Here is a 20,972-nt window from a genome sequence, read left to right as displayed (position 1 = left end):
ATTAACCCCCTGCCCCACAGTGTGTGTTTGGTATGTTAGTTGGACAGCAGCACCTTCTTATCGCAGCAGTCTGACAAAAGTGAAAAGGGGCTCAAATAATTAGTCAACAAAGTGCTTTTGAGTGGTTCTGAACTTCCGGGCTCGTCCACTTAATAGTGACTCTTTAATGGGATCATAACCTGCCCATTTAAATAGACCAGTAGAATCAGCAAAGGATATCTTTATCTAGGGGGGTCAGGAGCCTCTAACTTACAAAAACAGGAAAGGCCGCTGAGTCTTTGAAGACGCTCAGCAGAACGGCACAGAAAATGATTAGCTGTTGAGTGCTACGACATAGCCAGCGCAAGCCGCCTCCGAACACTAATCCCTTAAAACAACCGGTGCCTGTTGAGGGATGTCTATATGCAGCGATCTATGCTCAAAAGCCTCCGAACTGCCCCCCCACACGCCCCCCATTCCCTAAATCTCTTCAGCCCCACACACTGCCCCGAGCATCCCCCTTCGCACGGCTCCCATTTGCCATGCCAGTGACCGTCTCCCGATTGGCCGATTCCCTGGGGGGGGTGCGGGCAGCTCCAGGTCTGTCGAGGCACCTTGATTAATTCCTGAGGACAAAGGACGTCAGCCTCCCCATCGGCCACTGACACTAATAAATCCGACGGCTTCCTCTAAGGTGTTCGGAGGTTACTCCAGGAATGCCCCCGCCTATTGTGCGGGGATCTGTTTTTGGTAACCTGCCACCGGCATGCCGGCCCCCTCTGCACTCAGCCCCCTTCCCGGCACCCCTCCCTCTCCTCACTATGTGCCCTTGTCTCTGGCTCTGAAAAGACCACCTCCGTTGAATAAGACAGACAGCCCGGCGTCAGAACATCAGGTCTAGCAGTCTATGTCAGGCTGGACACAATGGGACCAGTTATTTTCACCTGTTCAGCCCCCTCTTTGTGCCAGAGGGAAAAAAAAATAGAAGGAAGTGCTGCACACTTTCCCTTTCTTTTTGTCCTCCTCTCAGGAGTGCAGTGAATGCGGAATCATTTCCCACAATGCAACTGAAAGGCAAAGTTGCGTCGGCGCACTCTGCCTCCCAAAGGCTTCGCCGCAGGTCTGAAGCAGAAGCTGAAGCAAAGCTTCAAGGCACAAGCAATTAGCTGGGTGGAAGTGAAATTTCTATTGTGGGAAAAATGAAAGGGAGCAAATTAAACGACACGTCCCTGGCGCTCCCTTTAAATCCAGAAGCCTGCAGTTTGTGAGGTTTTGCAGCCGTCTGCGCTGCATGTTGCCAGAATGAATGGCTTTTGCAAAACTGAAGCCAAGGCGGTGGCCGTGTCGAGGCAGGCGGCTAACCCAAGACATGTCAGTCTGCAAGCATGAGCCGAAGCCGTCACTTTACACCAGTGTAAATTACACAAAACTTAGAAGAATTTTGTCCCGGGAAATGTTTTTAAATAAAGACACACTCCTAATAATATAGATCAATTTGGATGCATTTTTGAAAACCCATATTGTACAATTTAAAATTAATTTCAAATGGCAATAGCCTGTGAGCCTGAACAAGACAAGCTGCTGAAAGATAGATGGAAGGAATTATTTAAATCTGAAATATACAGTTAGGAGATATTTTTCAAATTGAAGTAAAATCCTAGAGACATCCTAGCACTGATGTATGTTTATGTCGTGGAATTTCCACTTTTACATTTTTTTGTGCACTACTGTGGTATATTTGTTTTTAATGGAATTTGTTTACCGGTGATGCCTCTATTAATTAGCTACTCACAATTATCTGATTTGCAGCTACACTCTGCAGGTCTAATTAAACCTTTGGTATTTAATGACATATAGGTTTAAGAAATTTAAACTAAGCTGTTACATGTGAATACCTGATATATTCTGATGTGTATTGTTCCATGTAGCTCTTATGTATGATCAGTCCTGATGCTATTTTGAGTAAATCAAAGCAAAAAAGAATGTTGTTACTATATAAAATATCTTCAGAACGACATACTGAAATGTAAATTAGCACAACCCTATTAAGACACGGAACACAGGCAGGTGTGAAACCGGAGTGGTAACCATGGAGACCACATTTCATGAATACATGGCCAGTCCGAGGGCTAATGAACATTTCCGCCCCTTTTCACACAAGGCCAATTAAGAGTCTTTATTCACTTTTGTCGGTTTCATTCTCCTCACTACATTCTCCATTCATAAGGCAATGAGATGTTAACAGAAACCTTTTTAATTCCCTTATTTTTGATAGGATCTGTGCACAGTTTTAAATAACTCGGCCAGTGTTGTTTTAATTACCTTGCACATATTTGGCCAATGATTCTAAAGAAAGGGTGTAAAGAAAGGGTATAAAAGGCGCTATTACAGCACTGCCCCCACCCCCTACCCCCCCCCCCCAATTTCAACGAGTTCTGTAGACAGACTGAAAGGCAAACTTGGGCAGATTAACACTTCAGATACGGGTGATGAGTGACTGGTTAACAGATTCTAGCTACTAGCTAGACTTTGCATGCTTTTTAAAAGCTATACAGCAGGGAACGGGTAGGTGCTGCGTCATTAAACCTCAGCCGTCTCTTGCATATCACAAGCGTGCATGTCACGGCGCATGTCTGCATTAAAGGATGTGCAGCATTGAGATACCAGGCCCCCATGCGTGCAAACTCAGGAGCATGGACTGCGCTCCGTCTGTCGAGAAGCCAACCAGGCAGAAAGTTGCAAGGGTGGCTAGGGAGTGACCCTATTTTGAAAGGCGTTCACAGACCACCAGGCAGCCGTCAGCGGACCACACACCCCCGCTCAGACACCCCCAAACCGCAGCCAAAGGCAGGGCGGAATTCCTAGGGAGCCAATCAGATGGCGTTCAAGATCGTAGTATTAATCACCGTGTGCTCTATTGCATCTAATACCCTGTCTTCATCAATAATTTCCTTTCTGCTGAGTCCTGCTTTATACGTGCTGCTATTTTGCATCAATTTCGGTGGCTATGTATCCTGTGTCAGTTTGTCTGGAGTTCAGATCACATGTGACTGTGTGACTGGAGACGAGGGAAGCGAGTAGAGCAGGACACGGGTCTAGACACCCATGGCAGCATCTTACCAGAATCATCTGCATGATTTACCGGCAAATCACAGATATTCGTTTAACTAATAGAGTTGGCTGACGGAGCTTTAAAACACCGTCGAGCTTTTAAAAATAAGGCTGGAGTGTTTAGCGACATAGATGCTGCATTTCAGCAATAAATATTCAAATCTGCATTATTTTAAAGACATCTAAAGTGGCATGAAATGAAAAGTAACACTGTTTACTGTATTGTATTATTGCATAACAACCATATCTACCAATCAAGGAACTCTTAGTCAGGGCCACAGGAAGGCAGATATATAAAGAATAAATCCTGCAGGAGATGATGTCCATATGGCAAAAATGTGGATGAAGTGTTGTTCGATTGCAAGGATATGCTATCGACATGCCACTGAAAGAACAGAGTGCATTAAGCTAATGTATACGTCAGGCCATTATGCCAATCCCTGGCATGCATGTTCTTTCAAACACACAGATCTGTCGACTTGATCCAATCAGACTGAGCCACTTTATGCACTCCTTTTAATTTGAAAGGAGCGAAACAAAAACTCTTTCAAGCTTTTGCCTTGAATTTCAACAGTAATGGGGGGAGAAAAGTGGCAAAACCCTTTATTTGAAAGTTGGCACGTCAAAGCCAGAGGAAGAACAAAGACGGAATTTTCCAAATCAGCACATAGGTCAGTGCAGAAACACCTTCTGCGGGATGTTAACTGGTAGGGTACAAAGATTTCTCTCCTGTCTGATGAGCATGTGGTTTGAGTTTTTGAAGTGTTTTTGATCTCAGGACGAGGTTGAACTCCATTACATATCAAACGCCGTTGTTTACTGTAGCTGAAACATTTGCCAAAGTGACACCCTTGACATAACTAACAGCTTAAGAGACAAAAGCTGACGCTGGAATATTTTGAAACAATTACTGCCTGGAATTAGTGGAGGTTCCAGGCTCGTGATGAAAAGCGTTTCCGTTTCAACAATCTTCAAATGTCTTCAAAGTCCGTTTTTTTAGTAATACATGAAAAACAGGAACAAGACCCATGAAATAAGAAAATACAGGTGAGGCAGGTGATCAAAGTAGCCAGAACAACTCCATACACAAACTAATCAGAAGGGCACAAGTTGATTCCTCTGGCAAAAAAAATTGCTTTGACATTCTGTATCAACACCAGTGTAGGTGGTTTTCTATGCATGTTCTTTATGTATGAAAATATTATGTGTGTGTTTGTACCAGTTAACATTCATTCAGGTGTATTTCCTGTCAGCATATGATTTGTAAGAACGGTGGGGTCTTCACATAGGCAACACGTACATCATGTGTAAATAAAGAATTGAATGCCTGAGTATTACAGTAAGCATAACTGAACTGATACGCTTTGCATACATTTCACTATAGGAAACAGTTGAAAAGCCTCCAGCTCACCCAGTAAGCACTGTGGAGTGGTGTGCAACCCAGCAGGCTAAGACTCTGTGCCTGCGATCAGAATGTTGCTGGTTCATATCCCAGGGTTGGCAAACTGATGCTGCCATTGAGCCGTTGAGCATAAGGAAGGTTGTTCCATCGCGGGACACTAAGTGATAGGAGTGCACAAGTGGGGGCTGGAGGTTGTTGAGTAACTGGAAGGCACACATGCAACCTTCATTGGGACACAACAGGAACTTGATCTGTGCCCACACCTGTAGGAAGCTACCAAATGCACCACTGTGTTACCCACCAATATGATAATCACTGATTATATAGAGCCCATTATACAGAATGCCAATACCCAACTATAATGGCATTTTTCCTTATCTCCTAATTAGAATTGCATTCTGAAGGGGATTAGCTTCTCACCCGTTTTCAACAGGTATTAGTAATATCAATTAATTAATCGCAGTCCAAAGTACATTTGTTTGTATTCTGAATGTATCCAAGCAATTTAATCATTCGATGATGTTTCATCTGACCGCATAAATATGGTAGCGACAAAAAATGAGAAGTTAACACTTTTTTAAAAAAGCACCTGTTTTCGTTCAGTGATACTGCGACTTTCTCGCCTGGGAATATTAGAGCTCAGACTTATTTTATATATAACTCCAACTAGGATAAAAGCTTGTCGCACCCGATTGCAGATCAAAAACCTTTTGCAGTTTTGTTGGGTAAGATTGCCCCGGTTCGCTTACAAACCTAGGTCAGAACCACGCACGTTTGATCTATTTGTTCCACCTGAAGAACACAGTGTGCAGCAAATTACTTAAGACTTTCGTAATTATGCAATAAACGAAATCCATTGGCCTGACTATGAACACGCACACGTCTCTTCTTTTTTTCCCGATTCGTAGAGTTTCTCACAATAAATCTGTTCCGTGTTATAAAGCATAAGATACAAAAACTGAGCTTGGGTTTGTACTTAATCTGTAAAGCACTAAGAAATGTAACTTGTACAATGGTGATCAGAGTGCTGAGCACTGAATAACTGCACACGTTATTCAAAGCGCATCCCTGTAATGCAGCATTCAAACCGCAATGACAGGTGCATTATATTTGCCTTTGTCTTTCTTCAAAAAAGTAATCGTTCGTGCACGGAACTGGAGGCTAGTCTTGCCATGGCGGGACATAGGCCTACCCCCCGGAACGGCACAATGGCGTGAGGAATTTCAATGAGGACTTTCTTTCTCATTAACTGCAGTCGTTAATCCTGGTTAATACTATATCTACTTGCATCAGTCTATGTGGTTACAAAATAGCTGCTCATTTTAGCATCACTTTATTTGATTTTACATAAATTTCCACTGTCGACATGTTTAAGCAGCACATAAAACGCAAGCCGAAGCCTTTGATAAATCAACGAACTTGTAAACTGCGATCTATAAATAAAACGCACCAGTAAGACTATAGACTACTAGTAGGACATCGTAGAGCTCTTCGTTTATTAAAAAAAACCTACAGTATGGTTTAAGATATTCACGTAGCATATGAATTATTAACATGTTCCTTTTCAGAGAAGTCATGAACGTTTAGCTTAGTGGTTACATTATTGGCATCCTTAAAGTCTGGAAAGAAAGGAATTCGAGCATTTATTTTTCTGCGTACTGTCTCACTGGATATTCCTGGCAAGAAAAGGATTAACAGAAATTGCTCCAACTGTTTGATGCGATGAATCAAAAGAGGGTGAACCGGTATGATTTTTTAAAAAGGCACTTCACGGGTTAAGGGTCTCAATTTAGAAGCGGACCACAGAGTAGCACTCAAAGGTCGTCTGTATCACCGTGAGCTAAACCCTGCAATAAAACGTCGATCTCTAGGGAGCATGAAAATAGTTTATTAACAGTTTGTCGTCCCCCAGGCACGCAGGGCAGTAACACAAGATGCAATGCGTGCCGAGATCAAATGAAAACATACGATTAAATAAAACATAATAAGCTAATAAAAAGGGGTTCTTCTCCAGTTGGGTATCTAAGCGCTCCTTTCACACGCTGCTGATAGTTATACGCCAGGCTGAACTTGAAAAGGTTACTGTGTTTCCCAAGTGCTCCATTCTGTCCAGTCGAGAGGGGGCGGCTGAGCGGCGCCTGGGAGTCAGCGCGGAGCGTCCAAAAGCCCGAGACATCGTCAGGCGAGGCAGACAGCGAGGAAAGCGCCCCCTCCCCGATTGGCACGCTTCCTTTTTCCTTAAACAAATCCCTCCAGTTTTTTTCTGTCATAAAAACCACACAGCAAGTGACAAAACTAATAACGATCACAGACCATAGGAACAGAATCGCTAAAACACGCACATGCCATTAAATGCGCTTGAAATGAATTCTTAACTGCCGCTAAATGACGTTGATCCCTGTAAAATAACTAACGTATTTTTAAGGAACAATTAAAGCTCAATTGAAGTAGAGTCCCTGCTGGAATGAAGTCATGCAATGTTTCCATTTCTAGCAAACCAGTTGCGCCCTTGTTTTGAATAACATTTTAATTGCCTATTTCTCATCTTACAGACTAGGCCTACCCCTCACTCGGTTTTTAAATTAACATTGTCTACTGACGTCGTCGTTATAGGCTAGCCATTGTTTCATTTGTCCAAACCGTGTTTTCAGTGCATGAAATCGTCTCTGCATTCTGTGCTGTGTACAGAGTAACGGAATGGATAGCGCGTATATATATCAGAACATATGGGTCACTGTGACTATTTCATTTGTAAAATATACTGAGTGATGTTGCATTCAGGAAACACTGAGAGATGTTGCTTGATTCAACGCGGCACAGTGATTTCATGCGTCCTCATCCGCTGCACCATAACTGAGTCACTGCTCGGTTTCTGTGTTTGCAGTGTACGCAACAGCATTCATCGGGCATCACGAGCTGAAAACTTTAACACTTACCTTGATTTTAACAGCCCCTTCAGTATCAGCATCAACCCCCCCCCCCCCCCCACTCCCCCGCTCTTTGAGGCAAACACAAACAAGTTAAGCAACTAGTTTGACAGAAGTAACGTTTAAAAGATAGACTTTATTGCTAAAACGTGTAATTACATTTACACTGATATGTTTCGTTTTTTTATTTTAGAAATATTCAAGTAGACATCTCCCATAATTACTGGTATACTCTATTTTCCTTATGTTCTATAGTCACAATCGTTAAAATAATAAATACATTGTACAGATTTGTTTAAACTTTCTACAATACTATACGTATTCCAAAAGCTGAGTTCACGCCTTTATATATTTTTATCCTCAACTTTTCAATTATTATTATTAATATTAATATTAATATCATACAAAAAAAACTAGGCAGCATTTTGCAGTGAAAGATCAGTCAGCATCAATGTCCTGTTGAAACGAAAACTTCTTGGAGACGTTTACGCATGTCCACCTTCAGTTTTTCATAAAAATAAAAGCTCTTCTTTCTGAAGTGCTTACGTTTCCCCAAAACACGTTTCAGGGCTGAAATAAAATATGGTCCTGTTCATTTAAAAAAAATAGCTGCTTTTTAATCATAAATATGTACAATGTTGGTATCTTAATTAAAATGCTATATATAAAAATAGATTCGCTACCATGCTCTCAGATATGACACGATAGCCCATCTCTTGGTTTTTTTTTTCTTTTTTTTTTTTTGAAAGTTAACAGTGCAATAGAAACCGTATTTCCAGTCTGTTTCCCCTCCCCCTTTCCATAGAAAACTCAACAAGAGCACTTGCATTCCGAAATGACTGGGTATTGCACCGGTATCCACGTACAATATTTCTGTTTTAAAAATCCTTGGCAATACCACCTGAGGAAAGTCTTGGTGATTGACTTGACGGGCTTACAAAACATCCCTTCTGGGAAGGAACAAGAGCGCTCATTGAAGCAGTTGCCCTCCTTGATGTAGCGTGGCCAGAACCTCACTCCCAGGTCCTTCCAGGTGTACACTACCGGACAGTACGTGTATGTCCACAGCCACTGGAGAAATTTCCTGCGCGCCTTCTTGCCAACTTTTACCCGCCTTCCGTATGGAGTCTCGGAGAGATCCAGCTTTTTGATTTCGATGGGCATCGGTCCTGGCAGCCTCTTCGGCGGCTCAGGGGTGGACAGATTCACCAGCCAGGGATGGGTGATCGACATGTAGTTGGGGTCGAAGTTGCTGCCGAGCTTTTTTCGCAAAGTTCTCTCGGCGAGGTCCTGCTCCCGGGGATCATACTCTGGGTCCGGGTCTTCCTTGAGATCGGGCACCGGGAGGTGCTCGCTGGGCGAAGGACGCAGGCGGAAAAAATGCTGAGATACACCAAGATGGATGGACACGAAGACGTAGACGAGGAGCGCCTGGGAAAAGCCCATATTTCTCTTCTGATTGTACTTATTTACACGGTTATTTTCACAGATACTGTTCACTTTGAAATGTGAAGCCTATGGGTTTCATAAATAGTCGATGTTAAAGCACCGGCAAGACGATACTTTTAATAGACCATGCCGGGTTTGAATGTCATGTAGCAAAGGGGTTTCTGTTTAGGGATCTCTAGACTTGCAATATTCTTCTTACTTTTCTGTTGCTCAGTATTGCAAGTCTTTCATAGAGGGAATTTCCTCCCTGCAGAGATATTAACATCGAAAAACCCTCCTTCTTCGCCGAACCCGTTCTTGCCTCTTTCTTTAGTATTTTTCTGCAAAATTCACATTGGGTTTCTGATGGTCGTCATGGTTACTTAGAGACTCTAAGCCACGACAAATTGTCTAGACTGGATGACAGAGGCTGGCGCGAGTGTCGCCTGGAATGAAGCGATCTATAGATCCGTGTTTCCCGGAAAGAAAGAAGGAAAAAAAATAGATCCAAAATCTTCTAAAAACGAGATCAGTAAAATAACGCAGCTTCGAGTTTTAAATACGACTTAGTCAAGCTTATCTTTACCGTGGTGATGCAGAGTTCAGGACTGACAGATTCCAAAAATGAAAGCAAAATCCATTTGCTGAAAATTAACGTTTAGCAGCTTCTAGTCTGGACGTTTTTGAAGTACCGATATCCCAAAGTTCAGCTTCCTTCAGAAATTGCGTTACGGAATAGTCTTTCTTGGTACTTACATTGGTTCCCTTGGAATCGTCAGTACAATTTAGGATAACCATTCCATGTTTGAACTACACAGTAAAATTCGGTCCAAATGAAAGGGGGGAAAAATCACTTCTTTTTTTCCCAAAGAAAACATATATTCCGCGAAGAGACAAATAATAAACTTGTCTTTCAAAGCGATGAAACGTCTTCAAGTCAACAGGTCTCGCGCTGCCTTGAAATATTTCTCAATACAAACTGATTTCTACACAGTCCATTTCAGACACAAGCTGTCACCTAACTTTACTTTTCTCAGATACAGCTCTTTTTTGACCCTTCTCTTTTTCAATAACTTCAAATTCTTCCAATAAACTACTAGTTATGCCATCAGTGCATGGCGAGACGGCAATCCGAATTGAGGAGTCTCTGGCCGGTAAGTTTTTTTGTCGCAGTCCCCCGGGAGAGCTTCTGTCCCCTTGGTAGCTAGTACAGTATTCCCTGTTACAGGAACCCCTGTTTGAGACACTTTGGCTCCGGAGAGTCCCTTTTTGCTTAGGCACACTGTGTGATCGTGTGTGTCTGTTGCGAGCAGAGCTCAATCCCAAGTTAAATATCCCCTCCGATGGAACAAAGTGTCAGCGGGTCCTGCCCACTCATGTCACTTTCATTATGATTGACAGCCCCTCTCTGCCCCCCTCGCCCTGCGCGAGGAGCCGGCCACTATCGATACGACTCCGCAGGGTCCTAAAGATACCTATGTATCCGATGTCTGCCAGTTCGCAGATGCATCTCATACGTTTTATTTTTTCAGCAAACTAAAAAACAGATACCTAACCTTATTTCATTTTGATGTTTTTCATAGTCCTCCCCTCGTTCTATTTACTAAATATTTTTTGATTTTGCTTACAGACCGCTCAAGTGACAGATATCTGGCTACACACTGACACACTTAAGAGATAATAGGTTCAATACGAAGTCGTTTTATTCTTAATTGAACCACTTAAGTGTTTCCTAATTTATAACATTCCCATGAGATAAAGGGCAAACATCAAACTTCGTCTTCAGAGGTCCACATTATGCGGCATTAACATCCCGCCTTTGTTTAAAAGGACCGTTCCCAATGAAAGAGAACCGCAGCTTGAACCTTGAGGTCATAAAATAAACAGACAATTAATATTATAAATGGACATACTTTGTTAAACACAAGCGTTTTCCATTTCACGTTATATTTATCAATAGATGAAACGCTCCCAAAGCAAAATATAAAAGATAACACGAAAACGGTTTTGCGTGGTTATAATAGGCCTAGGTTGTGTAAGTATGCTACACAGGAATAGTGTCTGCAAATTATTGAGCGTATTGCTTGAGAAAACATTTTAGTCTTTTATCACAAGGGCAACATGAAGCGGTAAATTTATATGGAAATTTACAATAAACTAAAACATTTGCTTCATCTAGATGATCTGTGTACGAACCACAAAATCCCGTTTATGAAACTAATGAACAAGTTTTAATAACCGAATGGCAAGTTCGAATAGTCGGTGTCTTCTTTAGGATACGCTAAAATGTTTTGTGTAGCGCCTGAACTGGTACATTTTACTAACAAACAGGGTACTATAGTTTCTCTAGACATTTTACAAGTTACAAGGGACTGACAGTTTTTCCCATCGCCTCTGCCAACCACATACTGCCGACTTTACGTTCCATGTGCGCCTTAAGTCTCATCATACCATTATTGTAAACTGAATTTATTAGCATATACCGTACTTATAAGATGTTTTCATAAGTACTTAGTACAGTAGTTATATCTAGTTAGGCCTTTGGTTGCTCGTTATGAAAAACTTATGACTTATAAAAATGTCAATGTATAAAACTTTAATTCGGTGGAACACATAAATCAACACTTTCACCTTCCACTGATTTTTAACAGGAGCCGTATAGGCTACGTTAATAAGCACCCGATAGACAGAACTGTCGCTATTTATATTAGATTAGATTTAAATGTAATGACACATTAAAATTTCAAACGGCAGTCTATACAGAATTATAAATCAAACACCGTTTTTCTGTAGTCAAATTGGATTCTAGAAACGATGGGGACTACAAGGCTTTGCTCGGCCGCCGCTAGAGGGCATTGTTCCAGCGCAAAGGAATCACATCATGCATATTTCGGTTATCATATTTAGAGGTCAGCGTCTACTTACTATAGCATTGTACAGTGATACGTCTGCTTGAACATAATGTATGCTAAGCCGCAATCAGAAAGACATGCGAACAATAGATTTACACCACTAGAGACTAAACAAATAGGCTACCATACTGTGATTAATCTGTGCATAAAAAGTGCATGTCACCGTCTACTGATTTTAACTTTTAACCGGATATCAGTTTTGTTTAAGCTAAAAGCACAAGTTAAATTTCGCCGTGATATTCCCGTTCTTCAGGATATCGTATGCATTTCATGTCATTTAGGGTTTATTTTTTACTTTTAACGTAGCCTACCTGCAGGAAACTTCTAACAAATTCTCTACATAAATTAGCTTTTATTACAAAAAAAAAATCAAAATCGTGGTATTATTTTTTGAGTGAGGTATTATACAGCAAACACGAGACCGCTACTGTAACATCAGGGACATTTTATAAATATCACCGACCACATATAACAATGTTACGGTACTATGACGGTAATGAACTTTACAGCCCTGGATTTAGTATTTAAAATTAACTGTAAGTAACTGGGATTTAGCCCGGGTGTATAGATAAGAAGTGAATAAACTAAATTTGTACTCCGTCACAGCGAAAACTAAAAAGCTCACCATTTCCCCGTTATCCATAAACCGCTAAGACTCGGTGTTATCTGCGTAATCAGTTACTAACTTAATGACTGATAACAGGACAAACTTGTGAAAGGCCCAATCAAACAATTGTAAAAGGCCAACAGCGACATAAGGATTTGTGTTATTTGTAGAACTTAAAGAGAATGTATTTTTGTATAGCACATTATCACAACATTACATCGTCTCAAAGCGCTTTACAGCATCCCCACCCAAAGCCCCCAGTGAGTAAGCCATAGGCGACAGTGGCAAGGAAAAACTCCCCAGAAGGAAGAAACCTTGGGAGGGACCAGACTCAAAGGGGGAGCCCATCCTCCAGGGGCCGGCAGGGAGAGTCAGATACAGTAAAAAAAGAAAAAACAATTATAAAAGGCCAGTGAGTCAAGCTGCATTACAGACCCAGGTAACCCTGTCCCAGCTATTATAAGAACAAAAATCAATGCAGATCATGTCTGGTTTTCAACTATGAATATTAACAGACATTTCTGCTTTTTATTGGGAGGGAGGGGCTATTTTATGAAAACGGACATACCATGCCGTTCCCAGAACTGTCAAAGTTTGGACAGATTTTGGAACGCTTGTGATTTGGAAAAGCACTTGTTTGGGCGATTGGGGGACTCTTCCCTAGCCTTTCACCGCTCCACACTGTTAGGGAGATGCACTGAGACTGACCATTAGCGCGTGGCAGTCATCCCAGCCGTTACACCATGGGGTCAGGGCTGCTGCCTTTGCCGTGGGGGGGGGGGGGCACTGCCACCCCCAGCAGAGCTGCTACTTTGGTGTTAGAAATGGGAAAGGAAACTATGTTTGACAAGCCTATAGGTGTGAATTTAGACCAATAGTGACCTTCCCTGTATGTGACCTTCGTCACGGCAGCCATTGAAGTCTCAACATGCGACGGGTCCGGGGAGGTGTGCTGGTTCTTGGCAGGAGGGGGCGGTGTGGTGATCCTGCAGGCCTATTGGCCCTTTGCTGATGTGGCTCGGCCTGCCTTCTCTAGGGGGATCTCTGCAGTGTGGTAGTGATGGATACTGTCATGTTAAGGTCTCAGATTTGTGTCCATGCACAGATGACGCGGGAGGCTGGGGATGTGCCGTATCACATTATTAACCAGATGAGGTTGGATACCGACACATCCCCCAATGTGATCCCATGAAATGTACATGCATGCGGATAATTAATGTCTGTTGTCTATAATTATCGATAATTAAGCTTTTTTAAGCTTTTTGACGTGATTCATATGCCCAAATATTTTATAAGAGAAATGTCTGTTTTTTTTTTAATGTTTTCACCTTCTAGTCTAGAAGGTGATTAGGATCAGGACAAAGCTGAGACTTAGATTACTGTTGTTTGGTTACGCTCCTGAATGGATAAGCAGTATGGAAAGTGGATGGATGGAGAAATGGATGGATAGATGGATGGAGTGTTGATTCTAGACTCAAGAGTTCTTTATTGTCAACACATCCAAGTAGAAAAACACAGTGCGTTATGTAAGAACATAAGAGATTTACAAACAAGAAGAGGCCATTCGGCCCATCAAGATCGTTTGGGGAGAACTAATAGCTCGGAGTTGTTAAAATCTTATCTAGCTCTGATTTAAAGGAACCCAGGGTTTTAGCTTCCGCTACACTAGCAGGAAGACTATTCCATACTCTAACTACATGCTTTGTAAAAAGTGCTTTCTCAAATTCAGTTTAAAATGTTCTCCCGCTAATTTCCACCTATGGCCACGAGTTCTAGTATTTAAACTAATATTGAAGTAGCCATTTGGCTGAACAGCATCCAGACCTGTTAGAATCTTATATACCTGGATCATGTCCCCCCTTAATCTCCTTTGCTCGAGGCTGAACAGATTCAGCTCAGCCAACCTCTCCTCATAAGACATTCCTCTAAGACCAGGAATCATTCTCGTAGCCCTCCGTTGCACCTTTTCTAAGACAGCAATGTCCTTCTTAAGGTATGGTGACCAAACCTGCACACAATATTCTAGGTGGGGTCTTACCAAGGAATTGTATAATCATAAAATCACCTCCCTTGACTTAAATGCCATTGAAATGCCGTTTCCCTTGAGACTACATATTGTTCTCAATAAGAGGTATGATTAATGATTCATTTTGGAATTTCATTTTATTCATTGCTATTGTGGCAGTATCCGGAAGCCTGAAGACCCAGAGGGAAAACTGGATCTGCTGTAGGAATAGTATCTATATGATGACACTTGATAATAATGACGGAGATAGTGATATAAGTCTCAGTACTCTGACAGTGCGGCTTTGTTGAAGGTGATTCCTAGAGTACCTCCAAAGCCAAAACTCTCCCAGGTCACTTTCTGAATGTTCTGGATTTTTAATGTATATTTGTAATGTGCTCTGTCGCCATGATCTATTGGAACATTCATAATGAATATGTAAAATTTTTCACAAGCATGTCAGTTTGTCACAATACAACTTGGTTATTATTACTATCATAATGTACATACTGAGGAGCAGTTTTGGGTCAATAATATTTTGGCTGAAGCATACAAGTTATTCAGCACTAATCCTCTGCTGGAAGCATTATAACCTGCATTCAGCCCAAATAACCTTTCCCCTTAGTCTAAAGTCCGCCAATGCCGTCATACCGCAGTGTATCCTCCTTTCCGCAGGTTAGGGAGCAGCTATCTATGTAGCTGGTGTCCTAACAGAGTGAGGAAGACAGATGTCAAAACATTTGTACACAGATTAAGTTTCACAGTTGTCAACAAATTAGCAGTTATGAATAAACATTATGGTTAACCAGCAAAGGTTTGGGGGGGGGGTGGTGTATGTCGGGGGGGGGCGTCAGAGCACAGAGCTCTGGCTTGAAAAGCACACGTTGTGCTGAGAGGAAAGCCTGGCGAGGTGCGTGAGGGTGTCACACCTCTGAAAGGGGCACAGGTCGCGGTGAGGAGCAGGAAGAGGAGCGTCCTGAAGCCAAACCGGGGAGGTGCCGGTGTGGGAAAAGCGTGGCCCATCCCTGGAAGCCGTGTTTCAGTCAGTTGGGGAGCTAGGAGGACAGGCGGGAGAGACGGCGATGGAGGAGATGATGGGGTGAGAGACTGGGAAGGCAGTCGGGGTTTGGTCTAAGTCAACTGACTTTGGCCAGTAGCTCCATAGCAGCAGAGCATATCTCACATCGTTTTGCCGTGGGAGGTGTTAAGTCGGCTGGGGTTTCGCGGATCGCCGCGTCGACGCCCCCTAGGGGCTTATCAGGTGGCCCCCGTCACGGGCCTCCAGTTGCCCGCAGTAAGACATAGCCCTGTCCTCCAGTGGATGTTGGCTTGCTTGTGCCGTCACCTCCAGTGTGTAAAATGGCTATTAGCTGGTGGGAGCGCCGACTGGAAAAGCAGACGGCCGATCACCTGTGCCGCTTCTTAACATTTGTGTTTCATCCACCCTACTTTGGAAACCAAATTAACTCGTGGCAAAATGTATAATACATTCAATGCACAGACCTGTGAGCCAAAACTCCTAAGGCACTCATTAACTAGCACACTGGCAATTAATGACAGCTGGCTTATTATAGGCTTACAAGGTCAGGCTTTAGTCTGGGTCAAAACCAGGGTGCGGTTCTGAGATTTTTAGGTTTTGGGGGTTAGAGGAGAAAAAATGTATGGGGGGGGGGGGCATGAGAGGCTGAGCGGTAAATTGAGCTGGCAAGGATTCGAAGGAAAAATCTAGAAAGTCTAGGAAAAGGATGAGAGGGAGTGAGCATAGATGAACAAGAATGGAGGAAAAGGGGAAGGGTGAAGGGTGAATGAATGGAGCCGGGTGTAAGCGGAGAGAGGGACTCTGTGGCCAGGCCTGATTGTCAGAGCCAGAACAGTAATTAGCCGTGTGATTAGCATGAGAATAACACAAGGCCGCCCTGTCACAGGAGGAGAGACAGACACAGTGCTTCGCTATCGTAGGGCTTGTCTCGCCCACATCCCCGCCACTGAAAACCCTCCTCGCTCCTGGGTCTTAACCCTTTCCCAGACCCCCTCGTCGCCATTGCACCCCACATCAAAACAACAGCTGTTTATTATAAACCCGGAATGAGGCAGTGGGGGAGGCTGCTCATTTACCACCAAACCAGGTGCCGTGAAACAAAAGTTCAGGCCTGGCGCAGTGCCTGGGGTTTGGGGGGGGGGGGATGGGGGGGCACGCAGGACACACGGGTTTTATGATCTGGTGGTAAAAGTCAGGTTGTGGGGTTTCTCCGTCGTCAGATTATGTCGGGGGTGCTGAGGCGTGGATTTTGTGGTCACGCTGTAGGCCAGCATCCCTCTGTTCTACCGCAGCTCATCCACAGAGCCACGCTGCATGTCTCAATGAGCCATCCAACTTAATGCTTTATCACACTCTGACATGGATCTCTGCTGCATAACAGTATTACCCTGCCATGAATTTGCTGCCATCCTGCCCACAATGCCCCCCCCCAAAATACTAGATCTTTATTTTGAATATAAGTTCATTTCGGTTTTCACAACCTGACAATCTATAGTATTTCATCATACAGCTCAGGACTTGGATAAACCAGACCAGAGAGCCAGTTCTAAGTCATTGCCTTTGAAATGTTTCTGCCTGTCTACTTTAGGGACAAGTATGTAGTAAATTACTACATACTACTCCAGAAAAGGAACCTTTTAACATGCTGTTAATTCCAGAGGTGGAGATTTCAGGATTTTGTTTCAACCAATTAGTTGAGTGCTCTGTGACTGTGACTCTTTATATTCTGGTTGGTTGAAACAAAATCTTTGTCAGGATTTGTACTCACTGGACCTGAAATCTCCACCTCTGGTTAATTCTGCTCAGAGGGGCAGCTGACATTATCTTCTGCAAAGGTACAGTACCACTGTTTCATATGAACCTCTTTCCACCACTGGATCCGTAGCGTTTGGAAGTTTGCTGCATCAAATAACAGCAACTAATATCTTATTGTTCGTGATTATTTATGAGGCCAGAAAAGTGTGCCAAAAACATAAAAAGGCACTGAAATACGGAATCACCATTCTTCTTCCCAGTAGTAACTTCTGGACGCTTCTCTTATTCCCCAGCACTTTAACTGCTAATCATTGTTTTGCTGTTAAACTCTCCAATCAGTCTTGATCCGTTATGCCCGTGGTGGTGAAATTAGCATCCAACTGGCAAATACAGCCCGAAGTTTAAAAGATTCCCTGTGATCCAGGCTACCTCCGGAAACCCAAGGTGCATGGAGCGGGGCAGACAAAGCGGGGGTTCCATGCAGGGCTTGGTGGGGGGGGCTGACCTGGTCCAGCAGCCTCCCATTTGGTGAAGGCAGCCGCCCGCCAGGCAGACATTGTCTGAGGCCTACAGAGCGGGGGCCAGCCCCATACAGGGAAGCAGCCTCCCTTCCAACCAGACAGCAAGAATAGCTAATTAAGACAACCCCTCCCTTCACAGCTTCTCCGGGGGTGGGGGGTAAAAATAATCATCTTTTAAAAGGAGCCCTGGGGGTGGGGGGGTCAGCTAAAGAGGATGACATCATGTTTCTGGACAACTGGACATATAGAAAGGGGGGGAGGGGGGCTGTATACTGAAGTGTCTTTGCGTTTATGATGGAAAGTAAAGGCAAAAGAAGTGGAGAGTCACATGTACAGCAAGTCTCTAAAAGCCAGAGTCCTCACACATACAGTGAGCTTAAAAAGGCTGGAGAGTCACACGTACAGTGAGTGTCTTAAGGCCAGAGAGTCACACGTACACTGAGTGTCTCAAGGCCAGAGAGTCACACGTACACTGAGTGTCTCAAGGCCAGAGAGTCACACGTACACTGAGTGTAAAAAGGCCAGAGAGTCACACGTACACTGAGTGTCTCAAGGCCAGAGAGTCACACGTACACTGAGTGTCTCAAGGCCAGAGAGTCACACGTACACTGAGTGTAAAAAGGCCAGAGAGTCACACGTACACTGAGTGTCTCAAGGCCAGAGAGTCACACGTACACTGAGTGTCTCAAGGCCAGAGAGTCACACGTACACTGAGTGTCTCAAGGCCAGAGAGTCACACGTACACTGAGTGTAAAAAGGCCAGAGAGTCACACGTACACTGAGTGTCTCAAGGCCAGAGAGTCACACGTACACTGAGTGTAAAAAGGCCAGAGAGTCACACGTACACTGAGTGTCTCAAGGTCAGAGAGTCACACGTACACTGAGTGTAAAAAGGCCAGAGAGTCACACGTACACTGAGTGTCTCAAGGCCAGAGAGTCACACGTACACTGAGTGTAAAAAGGCCATGTCTCATGTTCAGCGAGGGTCTAAAGACTGGAGAGTCAGGTGTACAGCAAGTGTCTAAAGCCAAAGAGACACGTATACGGCGAGTGTCTGAAGGCTGGAGAGTCACGTATACGGTGAGTGTCTGAAGTCTGGAGAGTCACGTGTACGGTGAGTGTCTGAAGGCTGGAGAGTCACGTGAACAGCGAGTGTCTGAAGGCTGGAGAGTCACGTGTACAGCGAGTGTCTGAAGGCTGGAGAGTCACGTATACGGCGAGTGTCTGAAGGCTGGAGAGTCACGTGAACAGCGAGTGTCTGAAGGCTGGAGAGTCACGTGTACAGCGAGTGTCTGAAGGCTGGAGAGTCACGTATACGGCGAGTGTCTGAAGGCTGGAGAGTCACGTGAACAGCGAGTGTCTGAAGGCTGGAGAGTCACGTGTACAGCGAGTGTCTGAAGGCTGGAGAGTCACGTGTACGGCGAGTGTCTGAAGGCTGGAGAGTCACATATACGGCGAGTGTCTGAAGGCTGGAGAGTCACTTGTACAGCGAGTGTCTGAAGGCTGGAGAGTCACGTATACGGTGAGTGTCTGAAGGCTGGAGAGTCACGTGAACAGCGAGTGTCTGAAGGCTGGAGAGTCACGTATACGGCGAGTGTCTGAAGGCTGGAGAGTCACGTGTACAGCGAGTGTCTGAAGGCTGGAGAGTCACGTGTACGGCGAGTGTCTGAAGGCTGGAGAATCACGTATACGGCGAGTGTCTGAAGGCTGGGGAGTCACGTGTACGGCGAGTGTCTGAAGGCTGGAGAGTCACGTATACGGCGAGTGTCTGAAGGCTGGAGAATCACGTATACGGCGAGTGTCTGAAGGCTGGAGAGTCACGTGTACGGCGAGTGTCTGAAGGCTGGAGAGTCACGTGTACGGTGAGTGTCTGAAGGCTGGAGAGTCACGTGTACAGTGAGTGTCTGAAGGCATGCCAAAAAAATTTTGAAAAATGATTATTTGAGGCGAATTGAGTTTTTATGCGTCCACTCCTGTCTGTCTCCCCAGTCAGCCACGGATAGTGCCTTTGGGACAGAGGTTTGGGGAAGCCGGCCAATGTAAAGTTTAAGGGCCTCCTGGAGAAAATCAGGTGGAACAAAGCAGAAAGTAACCGGGGATTGGAGAAGCTTCTTCCCCTTTCTTTATGTTATTATTGTTTCTGAGCATCGTTGTGCCACTGCGGTCCTGCTGTCCAGCACCCGCTCCGTGGCAGTGGTGGCGCCAAAGCCGCCTCCTAGCCGGTCAGTTGGCGGCGGGCGAGTGCGTCGGCGCCCGGCTCCGTGCCCCTCTTGGCCTCGACCCCAGTCCCACCTGATGTTTCCTTTTTCTGATGTTTTCTTTCCCATCGTTCTTTTCTCATCCCCGGCTGACCGCGGCGCACCTCCTGGCCCACAGCTAATTGCGTGAGATGCACAATAAAGGGGTCTGTGGGGGGGGTGTGTGTGTGTGTGGGGGGGGGGCGAGGGGAGCGGCGGAAGGTGGGGGGTGGGTGGGAAGGGGCAGCAGCAAGCATGGAGCAGAGGGTTGTTGGCGGCGGTGACCGGGGGGGGGGGGGGGGGGGATCAGGCCGAGGTGCATGACAGTTTACTGTGGAATGGCTAATTAAATAATGCAATAAAACCAGCTCTGTTTAATAAAGCAGGAGATGTCGGGGGGCACGGCTAGAGGTGGGGGGGGGGGGTCGCAGAAATTGGCCTTGTACAACAAGGGGACTTAGCTCTTTGTTTCGGCGGCAATCTTTCACGCTTCCTTAGGCCTCAATAGGGCGCATGGTGACAGATCATTAAGGGGAGACCCGGCCCGGATCGGCCCGATTCCCCGCCGCTGCACGCGGGAAGCTGCCCTACACAAAAGTGCCTTTCGAAGGTGCAGTGAGATTACTGGCCCGGGATGCAGGGCAGCCAGAGCCAGACTGGCTGTCTGTGGAGACCAATAGAGCCATGGGCAGTAATGGGGGAGGGGGGTGCTTGGGAGCCGAGGGAGGGAGCTGGAGGAGGGAGTTGGAGGGGGGAGTTGGCGTCACCCCTGCATCATCAAAACAAAAACCGCCAACAGCAGGTGATGAAAAGGTTAACTAAGCTGTTTTTTTCCCTCTTGTATTTTTGTTAGAGGATAACTGTGCTGGTTAGTTTAGGCTACGAGTGAGATAGAAGTCCCAAATCCTCCTTTGTGGTTGCTCCTGAAATGCACTTCTGAAGAGCCCCTGATAGGCGGCTTCCCAACGAAACCTTCCTGTTTACGCCGGAGGAAAGGCCCCGGTGGTACTGCGGCTGGTCAGGGGCCAAACCCATTTATGCGCATGGAG

General features: G+C 44.8%; 1 protein-coding gene across 1 annotated transcript; it reads right to left on the bottom strand.

Moving 5' to 3' along the window:
- Positions 1 to 7,535: 7,535 nt before the first annotated feature.
- nog2 (noggin 2) lies at positions 7,536 to 10,211 on the bottom strand. Its single transcript, XM_023819114.2, has one exon. The coding sequence runs from the start codon at positions 8,863 to 8,865 to the stop codon at positions 8,230 to 8,232; it is 636 nt and encodes a 211-aa protein (XP_023674882.1). The 5' UTR covers positions 8,866 to 10,211; the 3' UTR covers positions 7,536 to 8,229.
- Between the last annotated feature and the right edge of the window lie 10,761 nt (positions 10,212 to 20,972).

The sequence above is a fragment of the Paramormyrops kingsleyae genome, chromosome 5 (assembly GCF_048594095.1).
Source record: "Paramormyrops kingsleyae isolate MSU_618 chromosome 5, PKINGS_0.4, whole genome shotgun sequence".
In the NCBI taxonomy this organism is placed as follows: domain Eukaryota; kingdom Metazoa; phylum Chordata; class Actinopteri; order Osteoglossiformes; family Mormyridae; genus Paramormyrops; species Paramormyrops kingsleyae.
This window is presented reverse-complemented; position numbering and strand designations above follow the sequence as displayed.

What these genes read in the sequence shown, in the direction of transcription:
- nog2 (XM_023819114.2), bottom strand. Translation starts at nt 8,865, where the DNA reads ATGGGCTTTTCCCAGGCGCTCCTCGTCTACGTCTTCGTGTCCATCCAT.